Source organism: Equus caballus, chromosome 15 (assembly GCF_041296265.1).
Source record: "Equus caballus isolate H_3958 breed thoroughbred chromosome 15, TB-T2T, whole genome shotgun sequence".
Classification (NCBI taxonomy): domain Eukaryota; kingdom Metazoa; phylum Chordata; class Mammalia; order Perissodactyla; family Equidae; genus Equus; species Equus caballus.
Genome location: NC_091698.1, coordinates 23974676 through 23996991, shown reverse-complemented (window position 1 = coordinate 23996991; position 22316 = coordinate 23974676). Strand labels below are relative to the sequence as shown.

The window sequence follows — 22316 nt, the reverse complement described above, 5'->3', positions numbered from 1 at the left end:
AACATACAGTTTAAAAATAAGTGTATACTACCTTTGCCAGGTGATTCAGGTCAACATAACAGTACTACCCCGTGTTAATACCCTTGATATGATGTGATGAGAATGGCACTTTGTCTCTGTGGGCCTCCTCCTAAAATCCCACGTGCCCAGTCTGACCATGAGAAAAACATGAGAAAAACCCAAATTGAAGGCATTTTCACAAATACTCCTCAAAATTATCAAGGTCATCAAAAACAAGGAAAGTCTGAGAAACTATCACACCCAAGAGATGCCTAAGGAGACAGGATGACTAAATGTAATGTGGTGTCCTGGATGGGATCCTGGAACACAAAAAGGACATTAGGTACAAACTAAGAAAATATTAATAAGGTATGGACTTTATTTAATTATACTGTGTCAATAATGGTTCATTAATTGTGACAAATGTACCATACTACTGTAAGGTGTTTTGTAATGGGGGAAACTGGGTGCAGGATATGTAGGAACTCTCTCTAATGTCTTTTCATTTTCTGTAAATCTAAAATTGTTCTAAAAAATAAAGTTTATTAAAAAAAAAAAAGATTGACCAAAGCAATTAGGCAAGAGAAAGGAATAACAGGAATCCAAACAGGGAGTGAAGAAGTGAAATTCTCACTGTTTGCACATGACATGAGCTTATATATAGAAAACCCTCAAGAATCCATAGGAAAACTATTAGAAATAATTAACTACAGTAAAGTTGCGAGGTACAAAATCAACTTACAAAAATCAGTTGCATTTCTGTACTCTAACAACGAACTTACAGAAAGAGAACTCAAGAATACAATTTCATTTACAATTGCAAAAAATAAAGTACCTAGGAATAAATTTAACTAAGGAGGTGAAGGACTTACACAATGAAAACTATAAGACATTACTGAAAGAAATAGATAACGACATAAAGAGATGGAAAGAGATTCTGCACATACATAGAAAGAATAAACATAGTTAAAACGTCCATACTACCAAAGCAATCTGTGGATTCAATGCAATCCCAGTCAGAATCCCAATGATGTTCTTCATGGAAATAGGACTAAGGGGCATATGGGGCAACCAAAGACCCCAAATTGCTAAAGCAATCCTGAGAAAAAAGAACAAAGCTGGAGGTATCACAATCCCTAACTTCAAAATGTGCTACGAAGCCATAGTGATCAAAATGGCATGGTACTGGTACAAAAACAGGCACACAGATCAATGGAACAGAACTGAAAGCCCCGAAATAAAACTCACATATACGCACAGCTAATCTTCAACAAAGGTGCCAAGAACATACGATGGGGAAGAGAGACTCTCTTCAATAAATGGTGTTGGGAAAACCAGACAGCACATGCAAAAGAATGAAAGCAGACCATTATCTCATGCCATACACAAAAATTAACTCAAAATGGATCAAAGACTTGAAGCTACGTCCTGAAGCCATAAAACTCCTGGAAGATAATATAGGTAATACACTCTTTGACATCGAACTTAAAAAGATCTTTTCAAATACTATGTCTTCTCAGACAAGGGAAACAAAAGAAAAAATAAACAAGTGGGAGTTCATCAGACTTAAGAGCTTCTGCAAGGCAAAAGAAACTAGGATCAAAACCAATAGATAACCCACCAATTGGGAGAAAATTTTTTCAAATCATGTATCCGATAAGGTGTTAATCTCTGTAATATATGAGGAGCTCACACAACTGAACAACAAAAAAAACAAACAGCCCTATCAAAAAATGGGCAGAGGATGTGAACAGACATTTTTCCAAAGAAGAAATACAGATGGCCAATAAACACATGAAAAGATGTTCAACATCACTAATCATCAGGGAAATGCAAATAAAAACTACACTAAGATACCACCTTATGCTTTTTAAAATGGCTATAATCACTAAGACTAAAAATAACAAATGTTGGAGAGAATGTGGATAAAAGGGGATTCTCATACACTGCTGGTGGGAATGCAAACTGGTGCAGCCACTATGGAAAACAGTATGGAGATTCCTCAAGAACTACCATATGACCCAGCTATCCCACTACTGGGTATCTACCCAAACAACTTGAAATCAACAATCCAAAGTAACATATGCACCCCTATGTGCGCTGCAGCACTATTCACAATAGCCAAGACATGGAAGCAACCCAAGTGCCCATCAACTGATGATTGGATAAAGAAAATGTAGTGTATATATACAATGCACTACTACTCAGCCATAAAAAAGGCAAAATCATCCTATTTGCAACAGCATGGATGGACCTGGAGGGAATTATGCTAAGCGAAATAAGCCAGACTGAGAAAGACAAACACTAGATGATTTCACTCATGTGTGGAATATAGACAAACATGTGGACAAAGGAAACAGTTCAATGGTTACCAAGGGAAGGTAGGCACAGGAGGTGAAGGGGAGCACTTACGTGGTGACAGACAAGAAATAATGTACAACTGAAATCTCACAATGATGTAAACTATTACGAACTCAAATTAAAAAAAAGTTTATCCTATGTGTCTGGACACTGAAGATGCCCCGTAGATAAAAGGAACTGCACAGAGATTCTGTAAATACACAGATAGGATCATCACACAAGATATTTGCCAGAAGTGCCAAGGCAATTCAATAGGGAAAGGAACATCTTTTCAATAAGTGATCCTGGAGCAACTGAATATCTAGATGGGGGGTGGGGGTGAAAGATGATCCTTGACCACCATCTTATGTCACACATAAAATTTAATTTACAATGGACTGTAAACCCAAATGTGAAAGCTAAAATGATGAAGCTTCTAGGAGAAAACATAGGATAATTCTTCATGACACTAAGTTGACAAAGATTTCTTAGGATGAATCACTAACCACAAAATAAAAAATGTCTAAGTTGGACTTTATCAAATTTTAAAACTATTCATCAAAAGACCCCATCAAGAAAGTGAAAAGGCCAGGCACAGACTGGGGCAAAATCTTCACAAACTGATCTCTAGATCTGGCAAAGTACTGTATCCAGAAGAGAGAAACTTCAATAAATCCGTATTATGAAGAAACAGCCCAATTTTAGAAAGAAAGAGAGAAAGAAAATTGACCAAAAACTTGGACTGAGAGTTCACGAAAGAAGCTATCTAAATGATCAATAGGCACATGAAAAGATACTCATATCATTAGTCGTCAGGGAAATGCAAATTCAGATCCCAATGAGATCCCACAGCATATCTACCAGAATGACTAAAATTAAGAAAACTGACAATACCAAGTGTTAGTGACAACGTGGAGCTGCTGGAACTCTCGTACACTACAGAAGCAGATATAAAATTGTACCGTCGCTTTGAAACACAGTTTGGCAGCTTCTAATAAAATAAGAGTGTGGCTACCCGATGATTCAGCAGTTACTCTCCAAGGTGTAATTTATGCCCAAGAGAATGAGTACGTGTTTCCACCAAAAGACTTGGATATGACTTATCACTGACGTTAATTTTGGCCCCAAGTGAAGCTGGTTTCTGCAAACCTTCTCCACTTAAGGTTACTGTCTTTCCCTTGTAGGTAATAAATATCTCGCAGGTGATACTTCGAACTATGCAAATATCCTGATTCTCCTGAAACTTTTGTCCACTAATTTCAGCATCCATTGGTGGATCTTGCCTGGACAGTTGCTACTATGGGGTACTGAGGGTGACTATTTCCCTATTCCTTCTACATTTAAGAATGGGAAATCTTCTGTGGGGGCATATTTCCCCTTCTCCACTTATTTATTTGTATCAATGTGGACTCATGGATATTTAGTTTATTCTACGGGTTATAATCTATCATTACTGATTTTGTCACTCAAATAGTTCCCAGACCCCCTGCCAGGCTCTCTTTTCCTCAGCCTCTCTTCATTATTGTCAGTTATTATTTCTTGAGTGTTTAGTTACTAGATGCAGATGCCTGGACTTCAAATTTGGAGAGATGTAACAAGGTTTAAAAAGACTCCAAACAGTTCCCGTTCCAGAAAAATCGAAGAAACCCAGAACTGGAAGAACCCCTCAGAAACGAACCTTCTTGAGTGTGCTGGGTATCCTCCTGGCACCCCTCCATGCCTCTCCATCCTTCTCTCCGCCCCAGGGGCTCCCCTTGCAGAAGACGTGAATAGGCTCCCTGCTTCCTCTTCTGAGTGACATGGCTAAAGGAGACACAAGCGGAAGAGGGGGTGCAGGGAGTGAGGGGAGGTGACGTATTTATCCCTTCAGTCCCTTCTTACAAGATTCTTTGGGCTGGCTGCATCCCTCCACCCAGTGCCGCCTCCCCTATGTGACATGCTCCTTCCAGGTTTGGGTAACCATTTCCCTCTTGTCCTTTCACCCTTAGAGGTGTTAACAGCTCTTCTGATACCAACCCCAGGTAACTACACCATCGCTCTTGGTCCCCCTACACGCTACCCACACCTTTACAAACAGCTCCTTTGTAATTCAGTCCTGTCTCCTGTTGGGACCGTGACTAATAAACCTCATAAATGTCTAACCCATCCAGAATAGATGGTTATCCAGAGTAAAGATTCTGCAGCTTCCCTCCGTTGTTCACTCTGAGGGTTAATCACATCAACAGTTATCTTCCCAGCTCCAAACAGAATCTCCTCTGCCTTCATTTAATCTCCTTTTCTCTTCCCTGGCACTCTGTGGTCATAAAGAAATAGCTGCTCAAAATCCTTCTATTGGAAACTCTTTATACACTTGAGAAGAGTAGTTGGGACTCCTTAGACTCCTCTGTTGTTCCTTTACCCAGACCTCATAGGACTGCTTCTCTTCCCTTTGACCCTCCTTGTGTGCCTTTGGGGTCCCTCCAGCTCCTCTACATCATGAGGTAAAAGAATGACTCAAAATCTCGGGGAGGGAGGGACAGCCATGTTCACAGCAGCGCTACTCACAGAAGTCAGAAGGTGAAAGCAACCCAGCGTCCATCGACAGGTGACTGGATAGACAGAAGGTGGTGTAAATGTACAATGGCATAGTACTCAGCCTTGAAAAGGAAGGCACTTCTGACACGTGCTATGATGTGATGAACCTCAAGGATACTATGCTAAGTGAAATTAGCCAGCCCCAAAAGGATAAATACGGTATGGTTCCGCTTATATGAGGTATCTAGAGTAGTCAAACTCAGAGAGAGGGAAACTCATAGAGACAGAAAGTGGAATGGTGGTTGCCAGGCCCTGGGGGAATGGGTGATTGGGGAGCTATTGTTTAATGGGTACAGAGTTTCAGTTCTGCAAGATAAAAAGAGTTCTGGAGATGGATGGTGGTGATGGCTGCACAACAGTAAGAATGTACTTCGTGCCAGTGAACTGTAGACGTAAGAATGGTAAATTTTGATGCCAGCCTGGTGGTTTAGTGGTTAAGTTCATACGCTCCGCTTCAGCGGCCCGGGGTTCACAGGTTTGGATCCTGAGCGCAGACCAAGCACCACTCGTCAAGGCACACTGTGGCGACATCACCATAAAATAGAAGAAGATTGGCACAGATGTTAGCTCAGCAACAATCTTCCTCAAAGCAAAAAGAGGAAGCTTGGCAACAGATGTTAGCTCAGGGCCAATCTTCCTCAAAAAAAAAAAAGATAAAGATAAATTTTATGTTATGTGTATCTCACCACAGTTTTTTTTTTTGTTTGTTTTTTTTTTTTTTTTTTTTTTTTTAAAGATTTTATTTTTTTCCTTTTTCTCCCCAAAGCCCCCCGGTACATAGTTGTATATTCTTCGTTGTGGGTCCTTCTAGTTGTGGCATGTGGGACGCTGCCTCAGCGTGGTTTGATGAGCAGTGCCATGTCCGCGCCCAGGATTCGAACCAACGAAACACTGGGCCGCCTGCAGCGGAGCGCGCGAACTTAACCACTCGGCCACGGGGCCAGCCCCCACAGTTTTTTTAATTAAAAAAAATAGGAAGGTGTGAGAGACAACAGGTGTGACAAAACTGAAAGGATGTCGGTGTGGAGCTTCTGTAGCAGGTGCTACTGGGGAACTCGGCTTAAGTGCCATCTCTTCACATAGGTGCAGTTGAGCAGAGTGGCTTTGATAAGGGTCAAGTGACAGGAATCAGGACGAGAAAATGGGAGGGATGGAGAAGAAGAGGAAGTGTAGATCATCCAGGATTCATGGATTCAGGAAATGTTTAAGGATAAACAGATACAAGTCAGAGAAGATGTGGTCAATAAAGAATAGCTGTTAGTCATTTGTAGATGTTTCGTTTATGACTAAGCAACCCCATCCATCCAAACGGGAATTCCAGAACCTCAGGAAAGTGGACTGAAGTCCACATTCCTACCACAAACATGCTGTGTCCGGGGCATCACTCATGGCCCTGGGGAAAAAAGGCAGCCACCACTTTCCTTGGAGCACAGGCCTGGGGTAGTGCCTCATTAAACGAATTGACACTCCATTTTTCTTGTCTTAAAGCTTTGAACAGATCCCATCTGGAAAACATTAAGCACATCCCTGTTTGCAGATGTGTTAACCCATTTTAATTATAATACAACCCTCAACTGCTGAATGGTGTTTCTTACAAATCTATCACTAAAATATGTCTGCTATTTACTGCATGGGGCGTGTGTGTAAATAGGGGCTGTGGCTGCAGAATTCCTCGTCCTCTTTGGCACAGACCCATGTTTGTGCTCACAGCAGACCCAAATCACAAAACTAAATTATCTCAGAGAAAGATTCGTTTGCCCCATTAAAAACTTTTATCTACAAGTGAGCTCCGTGCCACAGTGGTTAAGTTTGGCGCACTCCACTACAGTGCCTGGGATCTCAGGTCAAATCCCGGGCATGGACCTACACACTTGTCAGCCATGCTGTGGCGGCATCCCTCATACACAATGGAGAAAGATTGGCACAGAAGTTAGCTCAGGGCTAATCTTCCTCACCAAAAAAAAAAAAAAAAATTATCTAAAACTTTAAATTTCAAGAGTAAATGTTAGTCCATTTGCAAAGTGTTGGTTTTAGGGTTCTGACTTCAGACCCTCTGTTTTGAGAACAGAGGAGTGTGGGCAGTGGTGATTCAGCTTCTCCGTGGTCCCCACTCCTATCTCAGTCACACTCTGCCCTCTCAGCCACTGCGCCTTCTGCCTCCAGTGCCCTCCACAGGCTCTTGCCTCACAGACACCTTGAAAGTGTTTCTCCATGGAGCACTGGCTGGAGAGGGAGCACTCCAGACAGGGGGGACTCTGGGAAATGTGTGAATGAAGGAAAGAGTCTGCCGTTCTGGGAGGTGAAGGATCACAGGCCTGCGTGTGGCAGAAGACGAAACCGGATCTGTGGGCCTGAAAGGCATCGAGCAAGCGTCCTGGGACAGTCAAGGCTCCAGGCGCTGAGGTAGTCTCCGATGACTTCAGGCTGCGAGAACATTCCTGGATTGTTACCTCATTTTTCGCATCTGTGTGCCTTGTCTATCTAGGGAAGTGTAAGTGCCTTAAAGGAAGCGTGGCGGATTACACTCCTTTGAGGCCCCGATCCCTCCAGGCTGTATGTAAGAGGAGCTTGTGTCATTGAATGAACAGAAAAACAAATAAATTCTCTCCTTTAGAATGTCATAGGCAGATTGCAGGTTTAAGGCTTGAGATAAACAGATGCTTCGTTGAGCCGGGTCTAGACAGCAGTTCTCAAAGTGTGATCTTTGAGATCTGGGGTGGGGGGGGGTCCCTCGAGGTGAAAACAATTTTCCTAATAACATTTACTCTCATGAGCGTACGGTAGACTTTTCCAGAAGTTCCTTGACATTTGATGACTTCATCGCTCTGACACCTAATGGAATGAGTGCTTGCGTATTTAAGATTTCTCAGTTTTAACCAACGTATATAAGAGCTCTTCGGAGTCCTCAATAAATTTTGGAGCATGTAAAAGGTTGCTGGAACCAAGAAGTTTGAGAACTTCTGGGCTAAGTCGTGTGGATTAGATAAAACCAAAATGATGACAACTAGAAAGACCTGTAAGAAAAATCTAGAAGTAGATGGTAATTGCCTGTTCTTTTTTGCAGGAAAAACTGCATAGAAAATCTAATGGATGAAGATGAGAAAGACAGGGCAAAGAGGTAAGAAGGAGGCGTCTTCCCTGTGCCGTGTGTCTGCCACTCTGACCCTTGCTTGTCCTCACTCAGTGCAGATGAAAGAACCAGCAAGGCAGGCAGCTGGGGACATGCCCTCAGCACCACGCTCGCGGACATTCCGCGGTGCTCTACTAAAATAATGTAGACCAACTCCCTCCGTTTTGGTCCTTACCCTGAAATTACTCACTGTCTGGGTCTTGCCCAGTGGTTTAGACTTTTAACACCTTCATCTGTTAACCCTGTTGCCTCAGGTCTCCTTTCAGAGGCCTCGGTTACTGCTTTTCCAGGACAGACACTGCTTGGCAGGGCAGCCTGAGTGGGGCCAGGAAGGCCGGGGTGCAGGTCCTGGCTCTGCTGCTGGGGCGCTGTCTGGCTTTGGGCAATAATAGTAATAATCATTACCACACATAGAGCATGATAGTCATCATCACCGTGCCAAGCACTTCTGTACACATTCCCTCAGCTCCCTCATCTGGACATGGAGCCACCATGACCACCTTGCACTGTTGTTGTGTTGACCAGAAATACTAGCTTGGAAGCTGGCGTGTCAGAGCTGTCACAGCCCTGTCCGTGCTGGTTCCTTCACTGGACGTTTATTGAATACCTCCTGTCTATGAAGGGGAGTCATAAAGTTGATATTTTGACAGTAAAGACCAGTTGAATGTTATCAGTTTCACTGATTTGCCCAATTTGGCAGTTACGGTGCTAGGCTCTGGAGAAATAAGGACAAGTGAGAGACTGCTCGCCCCCGAGGAGAGCGCAGGCGAACGGAGATGACGGGTCGGCACCTACAGATCGTGAGGTTGCAATGGAGTGCTGTGGCAACACGAGTGTCTGCTCTCAGGAATGCCTTCACGCAGGCCCGAGAGCTAGCCGCCTTCCCCCATCTCACTACCGTCTGCTCCTGCCACCGCGTGTGCGTGGCAAGTCCCTGGATCCCCGGTGACAGCCTCTCCTTCTCCTGCATGGCTGAAGGGTTTGCCCACTTCCCTTCACAGAACTCACTGCCTGGTGGTCACGTACAGAATCCTCCACATGGAGCCCTCAGAGGTCCCCTAGTTCAGAGGCTCCGGCAGTGTCTGTCCTTCCACGTTGCCTGGAGGTGGGGGACAGCCATGGGAACAACAAATCCCCAGCCACTCCAGACCTGCATCTGTGGGGCACAGGGGGAGTCTGTGTGGTTGTTAATTCCCCAAGTAGTTCCTTAAAACAGCCAGGGAGCAGGGGAAATGGCCAGAGGTGTAGCGGGAACAGGGTTAGCTTGGAGCGAGGGTTGTTGAAGCTGGAAGATCGTCACTGGGAGTTCTTCGTTCCCTTCTCTCTACTGTTCCATGTGTCTGGAAACTTTCTGTAGTAAAAATTTAAACAAACGACAGTACCAGTAGCTCCCAGCTTATTCTGAAGTAGCGGGCCCTTCTCTTGGCATCGGGAACCACGGTGCCCCACGGCAGTGCTTTTTAAACCTCAGGCCCCAACATAACAGGGGTGGCAAGATCCACGTGGTCCCGACAACACGTAAATGAATAGACCAGACAGGCCTGGGGGAGAACCCTCCGGCCCTATCACAGGCAGGCTGGCTTCCAGTTCTTCCCTCTGGGATGTTTCGCCTCTTGGTTTCCCCCCAGGTAGTGTGGATAGAGCGCTGGTGGCAGGGATCTGAGCCGCATTCCTGGCTGGCCCTGCCCAGGTTGATGAATTCCAGCAAACCCCTCCACCTCTCTCAGCCTCCACCTTCTCACCTGCAACATGAGCGGACTAACTTCCGTCCTGCCCTCCTCTCAGGGTATTTTGGGAATCAGCCACAAAATACAGCAAGAAGCTCTTTTTTTTAATTATTAATATTAATAATATTTATATTTATAAAAATACATGTTATTAATTAAAATTATTTGTTTAGTTATTTAAAATGTTATATTTTTAATTTTAATAATTAATGTATGTGAAAATGCAGGACACTTTACAATAGTACATTTGCAAGGTATTCTCGTTAGCAATAATGAAAAGATCAGCAGTGGTGGCCAGCATCACTGAGTGGTTCCTCATCCTTTGAGGGCGCTCAGTACCAGGCTAAGTACTTTTCAATGCATTATCTCATTCATCTCCTCCACGTTCCTTTGAGATGTATATAATTGTTATTCCGTTTTTACAGATGAGGACCCTAAGGCTCAACAAGGTTAAGTAGCTTGTCAAACATCACAAAGCTCTATTAAGTGGCAGGAGTGGAGGTTCAACCCAGGCTTCCTAAACCTTAGACTCTGTTCTTATTCCCCGGACGACAGCGAATCTCCTCATATGAGAACTGATTCACTGTCTGGCGGGCGCAGGCTGCGAGCTGTGTCCTGATGTGACTCTGAAGCCCACAGGAGTCTGCTTTCGCCATCATCATCTTTAATATCTTCCCCACCCCCAGGCCCAGCCCTGCCTCTCTGTTGCACTACTTACCTCAAAACCAAGAAGAGAGAAAATGCATGTTCGGGCTCTCCCATACTCAGAATCACCAAATATAGACATTCAATAAAATCTTGGCTAAAAGTTCTTAGAAATAAATCAGATTGTGTGCAGCTTCTTTCCATTCATTCCCACCCCTCTTTGCTATGAGCCGTGGGCACTCACACCTGCAAACTACCTACCTGGAAAGCTCCCTGCACAGATGCTGCTGGCCCTCACTCCCCTCTCGTCCTCAGATGGGGACACGGGCTTAGAATGTTTGGTGATACCCAGACCTCCTCGCCAGAATAGCAGCAGTAATGCAGTATGCTTCATGATACTTGGGAAAAACAAGGAGAAAATAAACACAATCCTAAGATGGTATCAGTTTCAAAGCCTCTCATTTGGCAGGTTTTCTAGCAGCAACATGGGCGGCCCATGCCCGAATCCCACCTGGAGGCCTGATGTGAATTTTCACTCACCTGGTATTTTTGATGAGATTAGAAATGCTTAGCCTCAGATCAAAACTCTCGTTGTCTCGGAAAACACATGCTATGTTAGGCAAGGTTTTCAAAGCTCTAGGGAATCCATGGTTTATCTGGATTGCTGGATCGTGTTTTCTGAACCAGGACACGGTTCCATGGTGTTCTGTGAATTTCCATGTAAATTCAGTGAGTGTTAATTGAGGGCCTATTGTATGTGAAGAATTCTGTGCTGTTCTCTCTGGGGAAGATACGGAACATGGTCCTTGAACTCAAAAAGCGGACAGTTTGGAATGTCATGACATTTGGAATCCTTAGATAGTGCCGTTCACAGTCTGTGTTCCAGTCATGAGCGTGTCTTTCCAGCTCTGATGTGACATAGTTCTGTGGTCTGAGTGAGTGTGTGTCTGTGTGTGTGGTCATCCGGGAAGCCGTGTGGTGGGGCAGGAAGTGCACAGCTCAGCATCACACGGGCCTGGCTTTGAGTCTTGCCGCTTTTACTTTCCGTGCTTGGACAAGTTTCTAAACCTCTCTCAGCCTCAGTTTCTTCTTCTGTAAAATGGGGGTGATAACAGCAACTTCTTGGGGTTATTGCGGAACTGAATGCACAATGCAGGGTACATGGGGCTAATGAGAAATGCTACAACTTCTGGAGCGCTCGCTGTGTGCCTGCAGCATTTTACAGGCATTAACGCTCTCGTCCTCACAGCACCCCCTCCGCAGAGGGTATTGTTAGCCCCACTTTACATTTGAGAAAGCCAAGGCTTCGGGATCAGACGGCCAGTCAGGGACAGGCAGGGACTCAAATTCAGGCATCATTTACTAGAGTCTGGGCTCCTAACGACTTCTCAAGACATCAGTCAGTGGACACTGCTCCTTTTGATTTGTCCACGGGGTTGGGACAGAAAGTGCTGATAGGAATCCTCGCTTTCCAAAGAAAGCAAGTTTCTGTAACTTTGCAGTATTGTGCAATATAGACTACTCCATTTCTTGATAGAAGTGAACACTAAGAAGAAATTGTTTCATGTTAGCCTCTTCCTTTAATCCAATATTAAGTGAGTAGTTCATCAATCAATTAAAATTACATTATCTCCTATCAGCCAGGAAGTTCTGTTTCCATAACCCTGTGCATTTTCCTTAAGGGAGGGAGGATGGGTGGTGACTTTTGTTAGTAAGAATCAAGAGTGTCAGGCACGAGTGGGTGGTCCTTGGGGTTCTCGACAGAGTGAATGCTAGTTCTGAAACACAAGCAAAACAACTTCCTGGGGCCTGCCCGGTGGCTCAGCGGTTAAGTGCACACCCTCTGCTTTGGCAGCCCAGGGTTCACCAGTTCAGATCCCGGGTGCGGACATGGCATTGCTTTGCAAGCCATGCTGTGGTAGGCATCCCACATATAAAGTAGAGGAAGATGGGCATGGATGTTAGCTCAGGGCCAGCCTTCCTCAGCAAAAAGAGGAGGATTGGCAGTAGTTAGCTCAGGGCTAATCTTCCTCAAAAAAAAAAAAAAAAACTTCCTTATTCTTTAACCTTCATCCTTAGTCTCAACACAGATAAAATTCTTTAGGCAGAGGGAGGAGTTACAATACAGCAAACAAGAAGCCTATATGTGCCCTTTTGCAGAAGCAAGTGTTGCAGGAGGAAAAGTTTTAGCCATTCGGAGGCTGGTTCCCCCGGGGGTTGTTGGTTGATGTGGACCCCTGACTGAGACCATTCTGTCACCCTCCCATGTTGTAAGCAGATGAGAGATAAAGAAGCGGATACATAGCCTTACCCTACCCTCAGGGAGCTTTTAGGCAAGTTAGGGAGGCATTCTTGAAAGCAGGCATCAAGGAGAAAGAACATATCCTGTGGGGTCTGTCATGGGCAAAGCTGGCGGGGGAGGGGGGGTCGATCAGGATTTGTAAGTTCTACATTCTCAGCCAAGTGCTCTTTTTTGTGGAGAGTAATATGGTTAAGAGGAGAGACTGACCTCATTTCATTGTTTCATTTCTCCGGATATCAATCCTGAAAGTCTGGAAGAAAAGGCTGGTCCGGTGCATGAAGGTTGTAGCCAACCTGGAGGACGTCGGCTCCATGCACACCTGCTGATGCCCTGTGTGAGGCTCGGTGCAGAGTGAGACAGCTGGTCCTGTGTGGTGTGCGTGGATGTTCTCAGCTGGAGCCCATCGTGCTAATTTTGCTCTGATTTTCTTTCATAGGCTCTTGATTGGATGTTATGTACATCATTGTAAGCTCCCCCAACACGGGAAAAAAATGGCAGTAAGCAAGATTTGAGGCTTCCTTTCTGTTTGTTTTCTTTGGCGATTAAGGCAGCAGCAGGCGTTGCGAGAACACAGAGGTATCAGGACACATGGTTCATTTATATCACCCTGTAATTTCCAGACGAGTGATTCTGGAGTCAAAACAAAGGGAACAGTAGAACTGTACTTGCAGGCAGAATGCTAATTCTCCTGTGGCCCAGTAAACAGCAGACTGGAAAAGGGGACTTCCGCTATTTGGGGCTTTTGGCTTTTACCCTGGTGGGGTCCTTGGGCTGGCGAAGAAGAATTGTCAGAAGGAGGAACGTGTGCCCAGGAGGCTTAGAAATTTGGGGATGTCCTAGCTCAGGGGCACCCACAACCTCTTTGGGGGCATGTGAGGCAAAGGGCAATTCACTGAAAGCCCTCTCAATAATTTCAATAAATTTTAAATTGAGAAAGGATGGTCAGAAGTCCACAATGTTGAAAATGCTGCCTTTCTTCAGAAAAGGCTAAACATTCCTTTTAGAATTTCAGTGACCTGTTCCGAAGGATTGCGCTCCCGTGAAATGCTCCCTGTGCAACCGTTAAGTAAGAATCACAAGGAAATTAGGCCAGTTTCCCATTTGGCCACCGACGTTTCTGATAACTAGTTAGGAGTAAAGATGTGCCTGTTATGTCTCAGGAGAAAAGAACAGCCTCAGCTGAGCTCCGTCATCCCCCACACGCTTTGCCACGTCTCCACAGTAGAAAACATAGAGTTGCCAAAGTTCTCCATGAAACAAGGAGGGCACCAACCTGACCCGTCTTGCTCCACATGGGGTGACCTTTCTCCCCACCCAGATGATGTTCTCTTCTTGAACCGAGCTGCTGAAGGCGCCTGAGCTTGGTGGTGCCCCCTTTGCCTTGGTGTGCAGGGATGCTGTGGAAATGAGGACGTGTGCACCTGTCCCGAGGACCCAGCTAGGCGTGGGAGGGGACTGCACTGACTTGAAATGGGCCTTGCTTTATGCCAGAGTTTCCCAAAATGCATTCTGGGAAACATTCATCCCAGCAAAGCCCTGAAAACAGCTTTGGGCCATGCTGTTTATTGTTTCCCCCTTTTGGAGAGTTTCACGTCTCCTTAGCCCAGTAAAGGTGCTAAAATGTGATTAGCAAATAAACGTCTGTTCCATTTGATGTAACTGTGCATTTTTTTTTAATTATTGGGAAAAAAATAGTAACAATAAAATAGCTTCTCTGGCCATGGTCCTTCCTCTTTCTCCAAATAATTCTTCATGATTTTCTGTGGAACACCCTTTGCCCAATACTGTCTTATGCAATAGATATATCAATTCTATTCCCATCATTTTTGTACATTTTCTTATACATGAAAAAATACCAAAACAACATTGAAAAATACTGAAATGTTTAAGGAAGTAAACAAAGAAGATTTATAATCATACCACCTAGAGATAGCCGCTGTTAATATTTTTGATGTATTTACCATCATGTTTTTCTATATTTCCATCAAATTTTCACAGGAATACTCTTAGAAGCTCTTTATTAATGTGACTAAGACTCTAATTTATTCTTCATGAGAGTTTACCTTTCATGGAGAGGACTGTCTTAATATAGAGGATACTTAAAATTTGTGGCATTGCTGTGAGCAGAGCATTGTCACAGTTGCCTGTGTAGACACTGACAGTGAGCACGTACTTGGTGTGTTTCAATTCTACAAGAAATTATGAGACCTTCCTACAACCACCCCTCTGTTTCAGGTGCCCCAGAAGACTCTTGTGGAGACTACAAAAGCAGCCTCAGACCTCAGCCTGATAAACCTTCTCAGACAGGGTCGTTCTGCTCGGTTTCTGATACTCACATTTTCGGAGGCCTGGTCTGCCCCTTATCAGTTTCTGTGTCATCCTACAATGTGGAACTAGTTAGCCCAGTTAAGATATGTCAGAATTCCCAGTCTGGAAGGAACCTGGGGCATCAGTGAGTCTTTATTTTAGGCGTTAACTATCCCGGGTGTCTGTTGCTGTGTAGCAAACTACTCTAAAATTTACAGGATTGAAGCAAAGGCATTTATTTTGCTCATGGATCTTCAGCTTGGGTAGGGATTGGCAGGGAATGCTTGTCCCTGTCCTGTGTGGTCTCAGCTGGAGCAGCTCAAAGATGGTGGCCTGGATCCATCTGCAGACGTGCTCACTCCCACGGCTAGTGGCTCATATCGGCTGAGAGCTCTGCTGGGACTGTGGCTTTCCGCGTGGAGGTGTGGCTTCCTCACAACATGTGACTGGGCTCAAGGGCAAACGTCATGGGGGAGAGAGCCGGGGCTGTGGGTCCTCTTACTACCTGGCCGTTCACTAGCAGCAAGTCACGGAGGCCAGCCAGCCCACACTCAAGGGGAAGGGAATTAAAATTCATCTTTTGGTGGGAGAGTTTCAGAGAATTTTTAATTCTCTAGTTTAAAATCACCATATCAATGTCTTCACTATTTTATGAGAGAAAACTGGGGCCTGTGGAGGTGGGAGTGCCTTGCCCACTCTCTCCTGGCATAGATGGCAGAACCAGGATGAGACCTTGCATCTCCTGGTAACTTGTCTCATGTTGCTTCAGCTAAGCTGTACTGTCCTGTTCTCTTGCTACCCCAATCACTCTTCAACTTCCAGTGGTGATTGTAAGTGTGAAAATGACATGCCTTATAAAATGCCTTCAGCTCCTCATCACAGAGACACTCTATGGGTTAAAAACCACTCTTCGTGGAACTGCACACTTACAGACTGAGTGTTATACCTGTTATTCAAAAGCCCAGCTGCTTTGGCAGCAAGCGGAGCCCACTAGTGCTTCCATCACCAGTTCTGGCCATTGCTCTCCAACTTTGTTGGGAAGTTTTTGAGTTTATCAGCTTTTACTCCGTCTGACTAACTGCGTTTGATTCAGAGGACGTCTATTTTCCCATCGGCATGTTCTGTTTACTCAGTTAACAGAACTAGACTTACTGGGGCAATTTAAAAGATGGGGACCTTGGGATTAAACATCAGGAAAATGTCTTCGTGTGGAAGTCTGTTAGGTGTTATGGATAGTTTCCCACTAGATGCTGGAGAGGCTTAAGCTGAAGTGATTGCCAGCCTAACCAGTCTGCACATGAAGTGGATTAAAAAGAAGAGCCCGCTTGTGATGATAATTATTTTTTTCTCTTTTTACTGACTTTGTCCTCTCATTCGTGATCTGGCTCACAGATCAGAAGTTCTGATACAAAGATTTTGAACTTCTTCCCTTTAGAGAAACACAGGATTTGGATGATGTATAAAATGCTTCTGCACCAGACATTCATGTGTCCTTGTGAATTTAAGGAAGAAAGAGGGCCAAGGACACAAACCTGCAGGTGCATGTTTACATTTACCTGCATGCTCAGACTACCCACTCCTGCCACAGGACCTCTCCCAGGAGGATGGGAGACGAGCATCTCCCTTCCTGGTCTGTGTCACAGGCTCCTAAGAAGGATCTGATCTCCATCCCAGCTACAGCCATGCCTCCTGAGTAGTTGAGTGTGAAGCTCAGTTTTGTACACTGTGTGTGCACACCTTTGACCATATCCCCCCTGAGAAGGAGGGGAGAGAGTCATTGAGCATAGTTTATATAGGAGGTGTCCATCTCATGAAATCCCCCAACAGAAGGGCCTTCAAGGTTCCACCAGTTGGAGAAACCCGAGGGGCGTGCGTGTGTTTGTGTGTGTGGACGCGCACACATGTGCATATATGCAGATTTCCCCTCCAGGTTGCTTGGCCTTGGAACCCTGGTTCTCTCCCACCTTCCTTTCTGCAGTGCCTCTCCTTCCTTGAGTCCTCTTGATACACCTTAAGCAAGGTCATCTTGTAAGAACGCAGGCTGCTGTGCTAAATCTCATTCAGATCCTGAGCTGCAGGTACAACCCTCCTCTGGAATTCCAGAGCTCTGGGGGCCTAAACATCTGCTCCTTACCCCATGTGCCCTAGCTAGGCCAGTATGGGTGCCCAAGTCTACCCTCAGTGGGTAGGGAAGTGTGGGAGAGTAGTCTTATTGGTTTAATAGAACTTCATGTTGATAGGCAATGGTAGTTTCCTTTTGATACTTTTTCATTTTAAGATCATACCAGAGTAATAAACTCATGCCAAGGGAAGGAGGACCTGCCCACTTCATCTGCCATCCTCCTTATTCTCCAGGAGCCACCCAGAAATTTGTTTCCTCAAGAGTCTATTGTATGTAACTATTGTTCAGTTCCTCCCTGTATGCTTTCCTGCAAAAGGGCCTTGTTTACAGACCCTGCCGTCAGGCTTTCAACATCTGTTCCCACCTTTGATTCCTATGGGTCTTTTATTACATACTCACTAAAAAAGGTATGAAAAGATATACGGAGGTTCCAGACCTAGGTCAGATGGCGTCAGCCTACTCCATCCTGTCCATCACACTGAACGCAGTTATAAAACCTGGGCAAAATGCATGGCACAACTATTTCAGGACCTTGGAAAGTAAATAGTAGAGGCAGATTGGGGAAGTATCGCTGAACTGGCAATGAGCTCACCATTTTCTTCCCTCTAGTATTCTCAATGCAGCCGCAAACCAGAAGCAGGATCTGCGCTAACAGAGAGAGGACCAGGAGAAGCCCTCCAGTACTGCATGAGGAGTAGGAACAGGGTCTCTAGTGCTCACACTGAGTGAGAGGAAAGCTGCCCTTTTTTGTTTTTTTCTCCTTTTCCTTGTACCCTGTAAGCAATCCTCTGATGGCAGCAGCAGAAGCAACAGCAGCTGCAACAAGGATCCATAGGAGACTGAAATGTTGAGGGAGGGGAACCTAGCTCTCTGAGCAGAGGAGCTGTGGGTCTAAGAGGGCGGGATGAAACCCTGTCGCTTTTTTGTTTTTCCTCTCCATCTCCCTCATGCATGGTCCCAGATGAAGGTGCAGATGTGGGAAGTATGAGGCAAAGCAGAATAAATAAAGAACCAGCTTTCTGGCCAGTGGAACAAAAAGGGAGCCTTGGGAACCAGGAGGTACTGGGCAGAGATCTCAAAGAGGGAGGAGCTCAGGAAAGTGACCCTAGGAAGAAAGCGGTAAGTTCCTGAGCTCACCACTAAGCTGAATAGGCCTGCATCTCACCTTAAATAGTGTACCATAGACTTGGACCACCACGCACGGTCCAAGGCTGGCCATGTGGGACAAATATAAATAGTACCATAGATTTCCTAGGAGAAACCATGGAAACCTTCTTCTAGTGGCACAATATTTTTTAAATGGCAAAAGAAAAGAACTCTTAGCCCAGATTTTTATATCCAGTGAAAATATCCTTCAGAAATGAAAGTAAATGAGGATATTCTCAAATGAAGGAAAACAAAGAAATCTTATCAAGAGACCTGCTCTGAAAGAACTGCTAAAGGAAGTTTTTCCAACAGAAAGGAAATGGTATCAGTTGGGAACTTGGGATATGAGATATGAAGAAAGAGTAACAGAAATGGTAAATATCTGGCGAAATATAATAGATAGGCTGACATTGGGGAAAAAAAACTTAATCTGATCTGATTCAGTGTATATAGATGTAGTATATAAGATGACTACGACATAAAGGGAGAGAGGATAAAGGGAACTATATGGAATAAAGTTTCCACGTTCCACTTGAAATGGTAAAATATTCTAAGTAAGGTCTGAAGAGATAAGTTTTTATATTACAATCCCTAGAGTAATTACTAAGAACTATGCAAAGAGATATAGTAAGTAAAAACACAATAGATAAATTAAAATGAAATACTAAAAAAAGTTTAAATAACCCAAAGAAGACAGGAAAGGAGAAACAGGAACAACAAAAAAACGAAGAATGAAAAAACAGAAAATGGCTGGTAAAATGATTTACCTAAATCCAAACATATAACTAATTACATTAAATTTAAATGGTCTAAACATGCCAGCTAAAAGACAGAGATTGTCACAATGGATTTTTTTTAAGTAGCCTAGTTATATGCTTTCCACAAGGCATTTGCTTGAAATATGGTGATATAAGTAAGTTAAAAGTAAAACTATGGAAAGTAATATACCACAAACACTAATTAAAAGAAAGCCAGATTGGCTATATTAATATAAAATAAAATACACTTCAGAGCAAAGAAAATAACCAAGAATAAAGGGTGACCTAACATAATGATAAAGGATCAATTTATCAAGAACACATAACAAGTCTAAATATATATATAGGGGCCGGCCCCATGGCTGAGTGGTTAAGTTCGCGTGCTCCACTTCGGTGGCCCAGGGCTTCACCCGTTCAGATCCTGGGCGTGGACCTAGTACCACTCATCAAGCCATGCTGAGGCGGTGCCCCACATGGCAGAACCAGAAGGACCTACAACTAGAATATACAACCCATATACTCGGGCTTTGGGGAAAAGAAGAAGAAGAAAAAAAAGAAGATTTCAACAGATATTAGCTCAAGTGCCAATCTTTTAAAAAAATTAAAATTAAAATAGAAAAATAAATATGTATATACCTAACAACAGAGCTTCGAAATACATGAAGCAGTACCTAAAGAAATGAAACGAGTCTTTAATATGCCTATCTCAATAACAGAACTGATAGATGGAAATTCAGCAAGGATATAGAACAACTGAAAAACACCATCAACCAACAGGATCTGCTTGGCATTTATAGAATACTCCACCCAAAAATAGCAGAATACACCTAATTTTTAAATACCCATTAATGTTCATTAAGATAGACCAAATCCTGCCTCATAAAGCTAATGCAAAGAAGTCTAAATGAACTTGTTAAATTAGAAACAGAAAGATAGCAGGAAAAATATCTCCAAAACGTGGAAATTAAACAATATACTTCTAAGTAATCCAAGGGTCAAAGAGGAACTCTCAAGGAATATTGGAAAATATTTTGACTGAACAAAAATCAAAGTACAACATATCAAAATTTGTGGGTTGCAGCTAACACAGTGCTTAGAGGGAAATCTGTAGCATTAAATGCTCATAGTAAAAAAGAGAAAAGGGCTCAGATCAACAACTAAGCTTCCACCTTAAGAAAATAGAAACAGAAGAGCAAAATAAATTCAAGAAGAAGAGTGAAGATTATAATATAAAAGCAGAAATCAGTAAGATTGAAAACAGAAAAATAATAGACAAAAATCAATGAAACCAAAAGGTGATTTTAAAAAAATTAATAAAATTGGTAAGCCTATTGCAAGAACGACAAAAAAGAAGACACAAATTACCCAACAGCAGGGCGGGGGTCAAAGGAGCTATCACTACACATCCCTCAGATATTAAAAGGACCCTAAGGAAATACTGTGAACAACTGCATCCATATAAATTCAACACCTTAGATGAAGTATAGCAATTACTCAAAAACCATAAGCTACCAAAACTCATACAAGATGAAATAGAAAACCTAAAAAGTCCTGTAACTAATAACGAAATTGAATTTGTAGTTTAAAACCTTCTGAAAAGAAATCTCTAAACCCAGATGGTTCCACTGATGAATTCTGCCAAACATTAAAAGAAGAAATTTCATCAATTCTGCAGTCACCACTAGAAAGTTGAAGAGGAGGAAATATTTTCCAACTTATTTTATGAGACCAGCATTACCCAGAAAAAGTCAGTACAGGAAAATAAAACTACAGACCAACTTCCTTCATGAACATAGATGCAAAAATCCTCAACAAAACATTAGCAAATCATATATATATATGTATGTTTATACACACACACACGTATGGTGATATATACATACATGTATATAAAATACATCATGACCAAGTGAGTTTTATCCAGGGAATGCAAGGTGTTCAATATTCAAAAACCAATCATTTGTAATCCACCAAGTTAGCTAAAGAAGAAAAGCCAAAACCACATGATCACCTTAACTGATGCAGAAAAGAATTTGACAAAATTCAACTCTATGGTGTAAACTTTCTTCAAACTAGGAATAGGAGGGAATTTCCTTAACCTGATAAAGAGCATTTACATAAAACCTACAGCTGATATACCTAATGGTAAAAGACAATGTTTTCCTCCTAAGTTGGGGAGCAATACAAAGATACCTGTTCTCATCACTCCTATCCCACATCATACTGCAAGTCCTAGCCAGAGCAGTCACACAGTAAGAGAAATAAAAGACGTATTGATTGGAAAAAGAAATAATACCTTCCTTATTCACAGCTGACATGATTGTATATGTAGAACATCCTAGGAGACTTACCAGAAACAAACAAACAAACGACCCCCTATAATTAATAAGTTAATTTAGCAAGGTCACAGGACACAAGGTCAACACACACAAATCAGTCATCTTTTTGTAGGCTAGCAATGAACTATTAGAAACCGATATTAAAAACACAATACCATTTACAATCAATCCAAAAGAATGAAATACTTAGGTATAAATCTAATAAAACATATATAGGATATTTATGTGAAAACTGCAAAATACTCATTACAGAAATCAAGGAAGACCTAAATAAATGGAGAGATATATCATGTTTATGATTGGAAGACTCAATGGAGTAAAGATATCAATTTTCCCTAAATTGGTCCATAGGTTGTTTTTTTTTTTTGAAGATTGTCACCTGAGCTAACAACTGTTGCCAATCTTCTTTTTTTCATTTCCTGCTTTTTCTCCCCACCTCCACCCCAGTACATAGTTGTACATTTTTAGTTGTGGGTCCTTCTAGCTGTGGCACGTGGGACACCACCTCAGCATGGCCTGACAAGAGGTGCCATGTCTGCGCCCAGGATCCGAACAGGCGAAACCCTGGGCGGCCGAAGCAGAGCACATGAACTTAAGCACTCGGCCACAGGGCCGGCCCTGGTCCATAGATTTAAAGCGATTTCAATCAAAATCCCAGCAGAACTCTTTATAGATACAGACAAGTTGATTGTAAAATATAATGGAAAGGCAGAGAAATTAGAATAGCTAAAATAATTTTGAAAAATAAGAGTAAAGTTGGAGGAATCATATTATCCCATTTTACAACTTACTATGAAGCTACAATAATCAAGACAGTGTGGTATTGGGGGAAGGATAGACCATAGGTCAATGGAACAGAATAGAGAATAGAGAACCCAGAAATCGACCCACATAAATATGACCAATTGATTTTTTACAAAGTTGCA

The 22316-nt window shown here is 43.1% G+C and overlaps 1 protein-coding gene across 9 annotated transcripts in view; it reads left to right on the top strand.

Moving 5' to 3' along the window:
* Positions 1-22316, top strand: part of NPAS2 (neuronal PAS domain protein 2) — a 159139-nt gene that overhangs the window by 65852 nt on the left and 70971 nt on the right. For all 9 annotated transcript variants that reach the window (XM_023618548.2, XM_005599789.4, XM_023618546.2 and 6 more), the window contains exon 2: positions 7979-8032. In XM_023618548.2, coding sequence (XP_023474316.1) covers positions 8001-8032 — 32 coding nt within the window. In that variant the 5' untranslated portion in view covers positions 7979-8000. The remainder of the gene's footprint in view (positions 1-7978; positions 8033-22316) is intronic.